Raw genomic sequence first — 15,119 nt, 5'->3', positions numbered from 1 at the left:
TGGACTCATTCGATTTTTTTTTTGTCCTTTACCCTGTAAAATCCATTCATGAACATAAAGCTGGACATCGTAAACACGCTGCGAGGAAAAGAATATTCATTGTGCAGTCGGCAACTCGCAGCCACAGCCCCCATTTCTGCTCCAAATGTCGATTCTTTACAAAAAAGACAAACTGTCTCTTGAGGACAGCAATTCCACTATAATTGGTGTACACTGCCTTCAAAAGCTGAGGTGAGATGTACAATACGTTGCCAGTGAAAGGGAACTCCAAAGCACATTAAAAGTGAATTACTTTTTGTGTAAAGTGTGTTCGGGGTCATTCTGGTCACGACGCGCGCACCTCTCCAAAGGCGCACACGTCTCCAAAGACGCACTCCATACTTTCTAAAAAGGCAGTCACATTGTTGAGAGGATTCACAAGAGGTGTACATATGGCATCCGGGTTGCAATTAAATGTTTTTAAGATGTTTTCCTTTCTTGGAGAAGTTTCCTTTCCCCCTTTTCTTCCCAGGCAGCTCTTTGGCAGAAAGAACAAGAGGAGGGGGGCACATTGAATGGCTTCACCGCGAGTTAGCGATGATAACAATCTGGTCAGCGAGTTGTTGGACTTTGATTGTCCCCCTCAAAGCGTCCCTCGAACAAAAAGCTGAAGACGAAAATAAAGCCCCACCTGGTACCTCTGTTTGCTAAAATAATAATAAATAGATTTCGTTTAATAAATAAGCAAAAGAGATTGTAAAGTGAAGTAGTAGAGGAAGTATTAATCAGGAGCGCCGGGCAGGTATCACCTGCTCCGGAGCTTGCTCAGTTTATTGTTAAATATTGTTAAATCACTTTTCGTAGCAAGTCTGCTCCGATAGCTGCTATTTCTACAGCACGCTTGTGTTTGCCCACACTTTGCATAACAAGCAGGACACTATAGCACACTGATAAAAAATCAAGGATGGAGACTGACAACTTCAAACCCACACCTGTCCACCGTATCCCAATATGGATTTGGCATCAATGAGTATTTGTAAAGCGGTAATATTCCGTTTACTTTAGACTTTTCGTGGCTTTTACAACAGCACGGCACCATCTCCTATCTCACCCGTGTATTTGTCCAGTTTATTGAAAGCATATGGTTATCAGACTGTTCCCAAAATACATATTTAGACAGAAAGTTAAGGAGTGTTTTGTGATTGGCAATAGTAAATCATGTTTGAGCTCTGCCTGACTCCCCCTCACCCCCACCCTCCCTCCCTCTAGAGCCAGAATGCGTCTCTACTTTGTTGACATATTTAACGGATCTTGAACTTTTCAAAAAAATACAACTTTATGTGAAATTGCATTGCGTCACCGAGTTGTGGCGATTCCGGGTATGTTTTTGGAGATGTCATAGCGCGCTACTGTGGACTGGTATTAGGGAAGAAATCCGACTTTAGCTGTTGAGATACACAAAAGGAGTCCTTGTACTTTCAGATCACGCAGCGGGTTTCAACTTGTCAAACCTTATTTGCGACGTGGCACCATGCGTAATTGTCTCACTACGGGAACTTTGCGCTCCCACGCAGTAAGGAAGTGTTTGTCCAAATATGTGTAGCTACAGAAATAAATAATGCCGCATGTATGTTAGAATAAATGAGCATACAAAGCTCTGTCTTTTTGATAACGTTTGGCAAACTCAAGGAAAGACCAGTTTACAGGAGGGTTTTGTTTTCCTCTCGCACCAGTCAGGTCCTCTGGCGTGCGCAAAAATTCCGCAACGCATACTTAAGTAGTTCTCTAAAAAATAATCTTATTGATGCAATTGTTTTCACATCAGTTTTCAATATTCTGTCTCACTTGGAGTTGATTTTGGGAGCCAGTTTGGTAACGGCCGTTGGGTGGGACAGTAACTCGAGTGCGTAAAATGTGCCATAATAAGAGAATTTAGAGATGAACACGAGCCAAGAGCTAAGAAAGCGGTCATAGCGTTCGTGCGTTGGATGTAGACAATTTCTTGTACTTATTAATATCGGGATATTATAATAGTTGTGAAATGCTGACGAACACTGAGCTTCTATTGCGCACCCCTGTGCGAGCGTATATACTCTCTGCGGTGGTTGGGATGGAGGCATGAATTTCTACGCGTAAAACGACCAGTTGGTGTTTCTCCGAGCTGAAACATACTTCCGTTATTACAAAGAAGGGCAGAAGTTCCCATCAGTGTTTTCAGCAGGACGTCCAGCATGGATTCTGTGAGGCGGCGGTTCTGTTTACCGCACCGTGTGAACTGTAGAAATATGAAATCCGCAGCAGCTCCCGTCTGCGCTGGCGGATTCTCAATAAAATCTCGTGTCTTGATTTTTATGAATGGATGAAAATTTTGTTCTTTGCTGGTGATCATACATGTGTTTTTGTTTAATATTTCCATCCACGTGGCGTCTCTGTCCCTCATAAGAGCAGTTTTTGTTTGAGAGAGAGAGAGAGAGAGAGAGAGAGAGAGAGAGACAGAGAGAGAGAGAGAGAGCTGATTGGCCATTTGGCAACCGCTGTTGATTCAGGCGCCCCCAGTTCAAGAAGATAAGATAAAGGCCTTATAAAATGACAGAGATGCGCATCCATCCCTCACTTTCAGCTGTACACAGACAGACAGACACACTCACACATTCACGCACACACTAGCACGCACACAGACCCACACACACACACACACACGCGCGCACACACACACTGTCTGCTAGCTTCGGCTGCCAGAGGAAGCTACGAGCACGAGCAACATCCAAATATCACCTGTCACAAGTTAACAAGTAAGTGAAAATAAGATTTATGAATTTACGATCAAATGATTTGGTCATCCTTCATTTTTTGGAACATCAGCCTGTGTTTTCATCCCTCAAACAAAGAAATTTGATAAACATTTTGACAATTAGATGTATGAAATTTTTCCTGCACGTTTGGGGATTATGATACAGATTTTAAAAATTAAAAAAAAATTATATATATGACGTAATAGGATTTTCTAAATGTAGACATGAAGCTGAATTTACGCAAGATTCGTTTGTAATTTATCGTTGATATTTGCATCATAAATCTGATTTTTTATTTTAACAGGATGTTTCCCAAAGTGGAGTGCGCATCCAGGAGCGCGGTGACGCTCAGCAGGTTTCCTCCAAATGTCCGCAGTCCTCTGGGTGACACCACAGAAAACCGCACCGTGTATTTGCATCGAAATGGAGGAGAAACCACCTCACTGCTCAACCAGAGGATCCAAACTCGATGCGGGCCGTCCGGCCTGAGGGGCAGGCGTAGGATGAAGGCTAACGACAGGGAGCGACACCGGATGCACAACCTGAACTCCGCTCTGAACGCGCTCCGGAGCATCCTGCCGGTGCTACCCGAAGACACCAAACTGACTAAGATCGAAACTCTCAGATTCGCTCACAACTACATCTGGGCCCTGACAGAGACTCTGCGTATGGCCGAGGACTACCTGCCCGTGTTCAGCTTGGGCAGCACAGAGGACGGATGGTCACCTGCTGGCTGTTATTACATGACGTCACCTGACTTCGATCCCAGAGACGTTTGCTCATGAAATTAAGTGAAGTGTCTTTACTGCCCCCCCCCCCCCCCAAGTAATTCAGGGGAAATGAGCTCAGAGGTAGTCACTTTTCATGTGCATCTTCTAATGAGGGACATTTGGAGGCTAAAAACAATGACATCAGTTATTTTATTCGACTTTATCAGACCTGCAAACTCAGCAGAAACACACGCCACTCATCGAGAGCAGGATTCATCACTGGTCCGTCTTCATTCGCTATGAATACGATCATGAAAAAGCACTTAGGAGCCATCAAGTCTCAGTTTTAATATCTCAGACAGTCTCCCTGAGGTGCAGCGAACAATTCAAGACGACAAGAGGCAAGAGCTTTAAGCTAAAATATTTATTTGGCATTGATATTCAAAAACATTTTTAAGCTATTTTTTTCTGCATTAAAGTTGATTTATTTAACAAAAACTGTAAAAAAAAAAATTGAGTTTGAAAAGAAGTCTGGGTTTTCTTTGTTTTCCAGATTAAAAAGAACATAATTAATACGTACAAAGACAAAAATAACACATCGGCTGCTTACTTGTGCATATTTTCAATTTTACTCAAATGGATTTTTAAACGGGTGGGGAAAAAAAAAAAAGAATGCCATCATCTCAACATACTCAGACGTTTCTTTTTAGGCCAAAGTTCATGTGCAAATCAACATTTAACCGTGCTGCCTGCCAGTGACTGTACTCAAAGTTGGAATGCCTCGATTACGTCGTCCTATTAGTGGTTCGAGGACTGAGACCGAGCTGGCGACGTCTACTTGGGGAAGACTGTGACCACGTCGTAGCCCTCAGGCGGAGTCACTCGCTCGCGCGCGTGCTTCTCACAGTAAATCTGGTTCTCCACAAAGAAATGTCCCTTCTGTTTTAGGTTGATGTTGCAGTCTGAGCAGGTGTAGCACTCGGGGTGCCGGAACTTGTCCCTCAGCTTCACCACCACGCCGCTGAAAGGTAGATAGGAACACGTTAGACTGGGTGATCAGGATTTCTCTGGACTTGTTTCACACCTGGATGTAGAATAAACACTATAAAAGCACTTGTGTCTTCGATGTCAGTCAGCTTTTCACCAACATGGGGCTTTACCACCGGTACTGTTTACTGACTCCGGGGTTCCTCTGCAGACAAACACGTTCCATACATAACAACAGACTGGATACAACACGAGTCACAACTTCAACCAGGAGGGGAAAATGTTTTTTTTGATGTGAAGTGACGGATTGTCTCTGCAGAAGGATGGATGATGCAGTCCAGCAGTATTTCACAGGACCACTGACATTGTAGAAGCTCTGAACAAGCCAAAAAGATTTAGATTTTTTACACATTACCCTGCATTAGTTATGTCTTGACAACACACTCGGCGCTTTGTCATTAGCTACATTTATGTATTTCGTGATGATCTTGACCTGTCATCGTTGGAGGAAGCAATAATCAGATGGAATCGTGTTTTTCAAGCGTGCAACAGACATGTATACACCATGACTGCACTACCACCTCCAGTGAGTGATACAGACTCAAGTCGGTTTTTTGAGAGCCACTGCTTGATGCTGTGTTACTCTGCGTCGCCGTTTATTGCGTCGGCCAAGACACGAAACTTCAACGCACATCGATCCTGATCTTTTCCTGTGCGTTTACGTGAATCTGTGAGGAATATGTTCGCCTGTCTCTCTCCGTTCACTCCCAATCGCTGATTTTCAAGCTTGTTTGCAAGTTGCATACAAAACCAAATTATACTCAACACCATCAATGACAACCCATGGCAGAATAATAAATGACACCTCTGGAACCGGGGCACTGGCACTGATGAAAGCTTTAGTGTCCTGACAAAAAGGGTCCTAGAGTTTGAAAGGGTTCATTCAAAGATTACATGTTTAAATAAGTAACTGATTTGATGGCTTTTGAAATGTCACCTTTAAAGTAAGTATGCTTTGATTATATAAAAAAGGAAATATGAATTGTAGAATTATTAGTAATTGGCAGGTGAATGGGGTCCGAAACTCTGCAGTCAAAACAAATGAACTACAAAATAGGCAGATGCAGTGCTTTAGGGGTAAATCCAGTGATTCATTCACAGGGCTGCAAAATGGGTTACAAACACGTCATTTTACTGGTTGTGACAACATTTGCCACAAGGTGGAGACAGAGTCCTAGGACAGACGGCTACACTCAACTCAGAAGAAGTAACAGAAATATGAAGCAGAATCTCGAGATGCAGAGACACAAGCTTATGTTTGGACTCCAGCCAGATATGAGTGATACAGTCTACACTCAGAGTACATAACACACACACACACACACACAATGTTTAAACAACAACCCTGAAAACACTCACACAATCCCTGATCCACATTTGTCACAGATGGGGAGCTTCTCTGCGTTTCCCACTGAAGACCCGATCTTCGTGGTCGGTGCTTTCACGCTCCTGAACCCTGACGGTTTTTCAGCATCACCTACAAAGAGCCACTTGTTTCATCAGTGCTCAGGAATATGAATCTACAACAATAAACCTGTAAAAAATTGTTTAAAAAATAAACATTGCAAGCTAAACACAGAAAAAAGACACACAAAAAAAAGTCATTGTGGAAGCTGACAGAAGCAACTCTGGTCCAAACCTGTCTCAAGAATCTCCTGGAGCACCTTGAAGGAAGCCGACTGTCGGGGGGGCTCATCGGACTCTTGGTTCTCCTGCAGCATTTTGTAGACCTCTGAATCCGCCACTAAAGCCGGTGGCTTGGTTGCCTTTGAGGGGTCTACTGGGGCCCTGCAAGTCACGAATGAACAAATCGACACATTTAACTCCCTCGATCTGAAATGTTCTGTTGACTTTTTGGACTTCACTTTGAAGTCGTATTTCAGTCTTGTGAGCGGCAGCGCTGCGGTGTACGACTCCTTACGGTCTACTCCTCTGATACAGCTCAATATTGGGTCATTAAGACTTTGCCTGGTCAAAAAACTAGCAACAGTGAATGTTCACAATCAGTTGACTTTGGCGCCCCCCTCCGGCCAAAAGCGTCATTGTCTCACGACAAAGACCACATCTCTCGTGGGCACCACCTCCTCCTGCAGTTGAGCTCTAGACCTGCCAGACACACATTTGTCCTGGAAGTGAGTGGAAGAAGGATGCAACCTGTTTAGTTTGCAGGATGCATCTCATGTAGGGCTGTAATCAACCAAAGAAATTCTTGGTCGACTGAAGCCCTCAAATTTCGACTAAAAATCTACTAATTTTATATATGAAAAATATACTGTGTCAACTATCAGCACAAAACCTGTTGAGGAATATTTAGACAATTGTTTTTGTCACGTTATAATAACTGACCGACGCTATCATTTGTCCTGACAGAGCGAGACTGAACAGAGGAGCTCAGCATCGCGGCTGAGACACAAATAGACTTTTAACTTAAAACTTTACGCTCAAACACAAAAGGCAAGTCCACTGTAAGAATTTTTACAATTAAAAGAAAAACAATTATTAGACAAACATTGAGATGTCAATTCTGATTTGTTCATACACGCAATGCTAAGCTGAAACGTTCATTAATGTGCACTGATGCTTTCAGTAAATTAAAAAAAAAAAAAAAAGCCTTCTGAGGTGGTCTCGGTCTCACGGGGTCAGACTCTGTCAGCTGTGCGAAGACAAAGGCGACCTTGGCTACCACCCAGGACAACCTTATCAAGTGATTTCCTTTAAAGCAGAAGTACATACTGAACCAAGATTTTGTTCAGGATGTCAGGGATCTAAGTGGCAACTCGTCAGTTAGCCAAGAGTTTCCAGGTGCAGAACCAGACACGATGATGACTAAGTTTCCTGGTGCCAACTTGAGTGACATTTGAGATCATTTCTGCTGTTCCTGCAGCTGAGGGAATGTTCTTTAGCACAACCTTTCCATATAAGATCAGACATTTATTAAGGCATTTCTCCTGTCCTCGTGACAGGGGCGTAGCAGAAGATGGTAACTGCTTCTGGATCTGTGCGATCATTTGTAAACAGATGACATTTGAGGACATCCTCAAGCTTGAGTGGTTTTCTGTTTTCTAAACAGGACTCCCTACCATCAGGCACTTTAAATAAACTGCACCAAATTCCTTAGACGCTCCTCAAACTTTCACTTCTGCAGTAGCATCAGTAACGTTCCCTCCGGCTGCTCCCGTTTTGTCCTGTTTATACAGTGCTTGAGCAGCTGTAAGAGCAGCTACTTTGGCCTCCAGCTTCATACATACAGACGTAGCCCTTTAAACTGTTGCATGTTCACTCATCCTGCTTCAACAAGCGAGTTTCAAAGGTGGAAACTCCAACCGGCAGAGGGAATACAATGTTTATTCCAACATAGTCGGAAAAGCAGCAAAGAGGCATCCCGGAAAATCTCCAGATGGGTTTTAACTGTTTACTACGATCGGACAGACAAACAGGATGTGATAAGAGAAAACAGCAAAGCCACTCTCACCACCCCTGTCTGACTCCCATCAACAAAAACAAACAGGTATTACAGTGCGAAGTTAGTCCATGTACCAAATACCAGAAATAACAGTGCTTTATGAACGTGGGCAGCCTAAACTAATACAAAGGCTAAATACACACCAGGCTGCTCCACTCTCTTCTACAGTTGAGCCCATGTGATGTCATCGTACATTCCACATCGCCAGTGGAGCAGTATACAAGTCGTCTACTCTGCCGACATGAGGTCAAAGGTTAGAATCCCCAGCTGGACAAAGTAGCGTATGCCAACTATTTAGCAAATTCTGCTGCTTGGAGGTTTACAGCGTGTTCGTCAGTGCTGAGGAACCTTCTTTCAATCTTACGCTGTTATTCAGATTCGGGGTTTTGACATTCAGGTGCTTGGACCCTGTTTGTTTCTGCGTGCAGCTTGAATTCCTATTCCCATAATGCAATGGCTGACGATGTAAGGAAAAAAATAAAACGCCCATACAGAGATAAACATCTTGGGTGATTCAAGATTTTGGCCTCCTGTGATTACACTGACACGTTTGAGTGATAGTGTTGTTTAAAATGCTGCCGCCCACAGAATGCTGCCCTGCAAGCCAAAACAAGCGCTCCCTAAACCACCAACTGATCAATGGCTTCCATTACACTGGGGACGTTGGTGATGGGGCTTTTGTGTCACTGTGTTGAGTTTCTTCATGAACTCAGTGGAGGCTGAAAAGTAGAAAACAGTTGGGGGGGGGGGGTGAATGTTGAGCAAAAGTTGCATTTTCGAGGAGAAATCTATCGCTAACACAAGCTTCAACCAGAGGAGGAGAGATGGAGCGACAGCGAGCGAGGAAATTCAGAGGAAGTCATGTGATGCTACATAGCGGACCAATTACAGCTGCTGTGGAGCAGCGAGCTGAACGTCAGGCTAAAAGCTCTCAATAATGGTGATCGTTATTAGCATTTTGACGAGCGTTACCAGCCTGCCTTGTCTTGTATGAACAAACATCTAACTGTTCGTGGGCGGAGCCTTTTTGGAGCTTTGACTCTGCAAACAGCTGCCAGCTACAGTCGCACAATGACACTTTGAGTCAGATGATCTGCTTTCTACACCTCTAAATATTAAACATCTGTCTCATGATGCAGGAGAAAGACGTTCATGAACCTTTCGTATTTACTGTGCGGGTCAGTCCGCTGAGTGTCATTTCGTGTCTTACTGGTTGTCCGGTTCAGGGGTTGTAGTCATGGTTTTCACTTCATCCACAGCAGAGTTGAAGTTCTTGATGTTATCTGATGAGTACAGACCAGCAGGGTTGTTGTACTGGTTGGTCACAACCTTGGAGCCTGAACTGCCAAATGGCAGAGCGCTCCGATTGTGGGCGGAGCCTATGTTTTTCACCTCCTGCCAAAAAAGAAAGAAAGAAAAAAAGAAGAAGAAGCATGAAGCTGCTTCTGTTAAAGCTGTTAGTGTTGAACCAAGCTGAAGGTGGTGAGTGCAACGTGATGAATGCTTCAAACATGCAAAAATTTAAAAAAAACGAGACAAAATGTTGCCGACAACTTCTGAAGTTTTCAGATAGTCTCGCGCATGTGTCAGCATGCTACCCCCATTACTCTACAGTTGGTAACACTCTAATGTTTTCAGCTAAAGAAAATCAAGTTGCAACACAGTTTGAAACACCAAACGGTTGCTCCTTCAGCTGCTGCTTCTAGTTCGACGCCGACGCACATGATTTAGCAGCATAATGTAGGACTTTGGACTGAGCCTTAATTATAGCTTAACAGTCTTAGAAGACAAACACGTCATGATACTGGCATGCTATCAAAGTGGGCAAATAAATACCACCAGATCGAGCTCATGCTGGAACACGGAAATGCCTCCAAATGTAACTCATGCTTCCAGCATCCCACATTCATAGAGCAGAAGAACCCTCACAGCACTCACATCGATGATGAAATAACGACAACATATAAAAAAAAAGGTGACGAGGCATCAAAGTGCAGACAGGCATTCAACACACGTCTTAGTGTGTGTGACGAGAACACACGTGTGACTGGTCAAACACACAAAGCGTGCGACACACAGTTTCCTACATGAGTTCACAATTTGGCCTCAGCTTTCCAGGCAGTGGGCAGGAACTGAGGCTTGCGTCACCGCTTGGCTGATAAACTAGCGTCTCCTAGGAAACCTCCTGTTGGGAAGTAAACAATGACTTCATCGTTGGCTGAATAAAAAAAAAAGAAGAAAACCTCTGTGGGTGGGGTGGGAAGAAAAAAAACGTGCAGGGTTTTATGAACTGCATGGCTACCTGCACACGGGATCTCCAGGACTCTGTTCAGATCTGCGCTGGGATGCGTTCTGAGTGATCCGATCACGTGAGAACAGATCTGAGTGACTGAGTACTGAGAGATCTCACTTCCCTACCATGCAGTTACTTTGTTCAAATTATGTGGAAATGAAACGCAGTATCTGGGACATTGTTGTCGTCAACCAACAGGCTTATTTCGAGCAAACTAAGGTAGTACTGTCTTGTTTTGGACGATCTGCCTGGTCTGTTATTCCCAATCGCTCTTTGAGTGTCTGCTTAATATGAGATACTGGATCTGGAATATCAGAATCGGGTCCGGATACGGGTGTCATTGTCAGCTCAGGTGACTTCATCCACAGATCGAATTTGGTGGTGCAGATCCACATCCATATTCCAGTCTTTAGCTTGTTGTAGACTATGAAACTAGCGCCATGGATATGAGCTTAACCAGCGATTGACATGCTGGGTTCAAATAAAGTCTTCTGGCGTACATTTAGATTTAATGCATTTGTGTACACTTTTGGGTGTCTCTAATAAGAAAAGCTGCTGAGTGGTTTACAACTGCCTCAAACATGATGGCAGAAACCAAAAGTAATGTTAAAATACCAATATCTGGTATCAGAATCAGTGTCAGGAGATGTCAATCCCACTGAGAAAATGCAGGAAGTTGTAAACATGTCCCCCCCCCCGAAAAAAATCAAACCCACCAAGATGTCTGATCTACTCCGAATATAACTATGAGCTTTTCATGATAATAATAAAAACAATAATACTAATAAATAAAAAATAATCATCATCATCATCAATGTGTATTTCTGCTTCCATGGCAGAAACATGTGTGTTAACTCTGCTAAAAAGAAATGTGGCTGATGTGTCACGGACCACCTCGGATTGTGGTCTTAGTGCTTGGACCTGAATGAATCCTCAGTGCGTTCACTCCTGAACTCAGAGTGGATCGGATCTGTCAGGATGTACCTTAATGCAGGTCTGAGCAGGGTGTGAAGGAGACAGGTGAGCAGGTGATTCTACAAGTCCTACAGCACATCCAGCTTCAATGCTGAGTCAGCAGATACGCACCCGTGGCTCTGATGCAAGATTCATCTTGTAGGGATGCGTCTTCCCTTCCTCCGATGAAAGCGGCGACCACATTTTATTTTCCGACCTGAAAAAAAGGGGGAGATTATTCCTGCCTTAAAAGAGGAAACGTTTTAGATTGACTTCTTTCGTGTGTGTGTGTGTGTGTGTGTGCGCGCGTATGTGTGTGTTCTGCTGCACACAAGTCTCAGAATGCACAGAGCCCTTGAGGGTAGGATTTTTTTTAAGCTTCCCTCCTGTTCCACCATAAATTCAACAAAGTTCTTTCAATTTGCTCCTTGACAAAATCAGCTTCAAGTTAATATGTTAGGCAACAAGACAGAAAAACAACAACAACACAAAACATGAAGCAATGTATCACTTCCTGCCCGTTAAAAAGTATGAATCAGCATAACGTCACTCCCTGAGCACCTGGACGGTTCCAGGTGTCTCGTATTACTCAGGGTTTATCCGCCTGCAGCTATGCGGATCAGACTGGGACACGCAGCCACATCCTACCTGTCTATGGAGAGAACCATCTCCTCAATGCACCCCTTGATCTTGTTCTGCGCCTGCAAGTGAGTCATGTTCTCCGTCGCTTCTCCATCGATAGCCAAGATCATATCTCCGATACACAAGTTGGCCTGGGCAGCTTTACTCCCAATAGTGACCTACGACAAAGGACACACGAGCAGGAAAATCATTGTGTGTTTGTGAGTGAGCTTGACGAATCAAGGTTCACGTCCTTGTTGAGACCCAAAGATGTAAAGAGAAAATTGCAGGTACTCAATTTAGGTGACCTTCAAACCCCTTTAGACACCTTTCATTGTTGACAGTAAACACAGGTGGAGGGGTGTTTTCAGGCAGCTTCAATCACACACACACACTATCTCTCTCTCTCTCTCTCTCTGGAAGATGAAGGCTAGAGTCCAGGAATTCCTAATCACTTTTGTCTAAGTGGTGGTGGGGGGGTCAACCACTGAGACAACAGTCTCAACTCAGGCAGAGGTCGACAATGAAGACACATATTTGTGGGTTTATCACTGTAAGACGTTCCCACCTCCTGCTCCAGCCCTGTACTGATGTACAACAAGGTAACACACACAGGCTGCCAGCTAGGAGGGGTTCAGGGACGCTAGGAGGGGTTCAGGGACACTCGGAGGGCCTATGACTGTTCAGGTATTCAAAATAAAGAACCATTTTCTAGGCAAGGGGTAAGAGTTAACTTGTACAATGTAATCACAACCAACACAGGAAGCAAAAAATATTATATTAACCAATTAAATGAATAATTTTTCAACTCTTTGTTGTAAAAGTGCCAATTGAGCGATTTTTTTCTGAGAAAAAGGCACAAAGAACGCTAAAGAGAGCTAACTGGTTTAGGATTATATTATCCCACCGTTAACAGTTAGCACGCTAACTAGCTTCGTATCAGTTTGCTCTGTCGGGAGGAAACAGACAATGGAGGTTTTGCTGGGACATGTCAGGTGTGGTTGCCCTGAATTAGCAGCTAACAGTAAAAACTTACCCGGGAAATAGTCAGCGGCTGCTCGAAGTCCTTTCCTCCCACCAGCCTGAACCCCCAGGGTCCGGGACCCTGCATCACTACCGGGAGAGGCATAACTAAGCGGTACTGCTGGATGTTGGATAGCCGACTGTTTTAAAGAGCTGTTGCGGGACACCCGTGTACTTCTTCCTGCTGCTGACATGAGCAGTGATCGATGATGAGCTAAAGTTCGAGCTCAGGCTGCCTCGCAGCACTGGAGGAGGGGGCGGACCCTCCGGTTACACTTGGACGAATGGGTTTTGAAGTTTCCGTGCTGATAAGTGAGAGTGCAGAGATCGTGTATGTAAACGAGGCCTCACTCTGCACCTGAAAGTAGCCCACGCTAGAAGGAGGCAGGTCACGTGACACCACAGGGGTTTTAACAAATTAAAAGGAGAGAAAGATTGCTAATGCTTCAAATTGTTCTAAGACAAAAAAAATTCCCCTAACTATTAAAAAAAGAGAATAAACAATTATAGATAGAGTCTCTATTATTGGTTATTTTCAGTTGCTGTTGCTATGCATGTCTATGCTCTGTCTAATGGCAAATTTAGGATCAGGATACCTGGTCCTATAACTTATGCCAAATACTCACATATACTGGCACATGGACTGAAACACAGATTACCATTGGATTTATTTGGCTGTGAAATATGTAACCATGCAGTTGAAGCTGTCATTTCTTCTCAGAAATTCTATCCAACAATCAGATTCAGTTTACATCCATGTTCGTCCACATTGGAGTCAAAGTGCAATCCATCCATTTTCTACCGCTTATCCTGTTAAGGGTCGCGTGGGGGCTGGAGCCTATCCCAGCGGCTTTCGGGTGAGAGGCGGGGTTCACCCTGGACAGGTCGCCAGTCCATCGCAGGGCCAACATCTATGGACTCACAACCACACCAACAGTCAGTTTAGAGTATCAATCAGCCTCGTCCCCTCTTGATGTCTTTGGACTGTGGGAGGAAGCTGGAGTACCAGAGAGAACCCACGCAGGCACAGGGAGAACATGGAGACTCAACACAGAAAGATCCCGCGTCCGAGCCGAGACTCGAACCCAGAACCGTCTTGCTGTGAGGCGACAGTGCTGACCACTGCACCACCGTGCTGCTCAAAGTGCAATTTAATGCACAATTTAAAGTATCTGATAAAATGTCAGTGGAACTCATCATTGTTACCTGGATGGGTTACTGAGATGGCGTAGGGGAAAAGTGTTGTGAGGAATATTAACATGTCATGTTGATATTAACCTTTGACATGTTGGATCTAAAGTGCCATCACTTCCTCATTTCATGCGTCTATGTGTTTGTGTAAAATTTTGTCTCAATGAGGTGTTTGGTGCAGTCACAGTCACCTTAACTCCCCACATCCTATCTTCAAGTTGAAGTGAGGATTTTAACCAAACTAAAAGGATTGATCACGGTGGTATTGAGATACTGTGCTCTTGTGAATGAGATACACAGACAGAGAACAAACAAAAATCCTGGCAACAACTCCAGATTTATCTATTTGGCCAATACTAGAGATCCTGTTGTAATTTTTGGGCTCATTCTCCAATGAAATTACTTCTAAAGCCGTGCAGAGTGGTGGCTCTTACTATTTGCCGATCTTGGATCAGCTCTCCAGTTTGTTTTAGGCTTGTAAAGCCGCCGGTACGTCACTGTGTTATATGCAAGCTTACCATTTATGGAAGAGCTAAATCCCAGGATGTGGAATGTGCCGCTCCCAAAACTTGAATTCCTGTCAGAGGGAGAGAGAGAGAGAGAGAGAAAGAGAGAGAGAGAGAGAGAGAGAGAGAGAGAGAGAGAGAGAGAGCTGGCTGCCTGAATGGAGCTCACAACCCCAGATGTCTCCTGGACCAGCCTGAATATGTGTCAGTGAGCTCATGTCTTTAAGATTCAGCCCCAAAAATGTGAGATCAAGCCTGAACACATCTGCCCCCCCCCCCCCCCCCGACGGCTGGCTATGTTACACATCTGCCAAAAATATTGGCACCACTGGACTTTAAAAAAAAGAAGAAGAAAACTAACTGGTGTCGTTTCGTCATAGGTCTAGAAATGAGTATTTAAACTGGCATGTCAGGAGTTGCCCTCTTGGTTTTAGATGCTCTTCTCTCAGATTTATACAAAATGACTAAAGGACATAAACTATAAATACAACATACCATATTTCATAAAATGTATTTTTTTTATATTCATCCATATATCTG

General features: G+C 44.0%; 1 protein-coding gene across 1 annotated transcript; it reads right to left on the bottom strand.

Moving 5' to 3' along the window:
- Positions 1 to 3,888: 3,888 nt before the first annotated feature.
- pdlim1 (PDZ and LIM domain 1 (elfin)) lies at positions 3,889 to 13,160 on the bottom strand. Its single transcript, XM_086180824.1, has 7 exons — positions 12,896 to 13,160; positions 11,887 to 12,038; positions 11,371 to 11,455; positions 9,202 to 9,386; positions 6,168 to 6,316; positions 5,888 to 6,005; positions 3,889 to 4,502 (listed from the first exon to the last, which is right to left on the bottom strand). Exons 1-7 carry the CDS (start codon positions 12,986 to 12,988, stop codon positions 4,316 to 4,318), a joined length of 969 nt encoding a protein of 322 aa, XP_086036950.1. The 5' UTR covers positions 12,989 to 13,160; the 3' UTR covers positions 3,889 to 4,315.
- Positions 13,161 to 15,119: the final 1,959 nt, after the last annotated feature.

The sequence above is a fragment of the Aulostomus chinensis genome, chromosome 16 (genome assembly GCF_037954235.1).
Source record: "Aulostomus chinensis isolate RoL2024-O1b breed Wild chromosome 16, RoL_Achi_v1.0, whole genome shotgun sequence".
In the NCBI taxonomy this organism is placed as follows: domain Eukaryota; kingdom Metazoa; phylum Chordata; class Actinopteri; order Syngnathiformes; family Aulostomidae; genus Aulostomus; species Aulostomus chinensis.
Note: the sequence above shows the minus strand (reverse complement) of the source record. Positions and strands in the feature narration are given on the sequence as shown.

What these genes read in the sequence shown, in the direction of transcription:
- pdlim1 (XM_086180824.1), bottom strand. Translation starts at nt 12,988, where the DNA reads ATGCCTCTCCCGGTAGTGATGCAGGGTCCCGGACCCTGGGGGTTCAGG. An exon ending in ATGGTTCTCTCCATAGACAG is followed by an intron (nt 11,456 to 11,886) that starts GTAGGATGTGGC and finishes CCTTTTTTTCAG; the next exon opens with GTCGGAAAATAAAATGTGGT. An exon ending in ACCCCTGAACCGGACAACCA is followed by an intron (nt 6,317 to 9,201) that starts GTAAGACACGAA and finishes CGTGACTTGCAG; the next exon opens with GGCCCCAGTAGACCCCTCAA.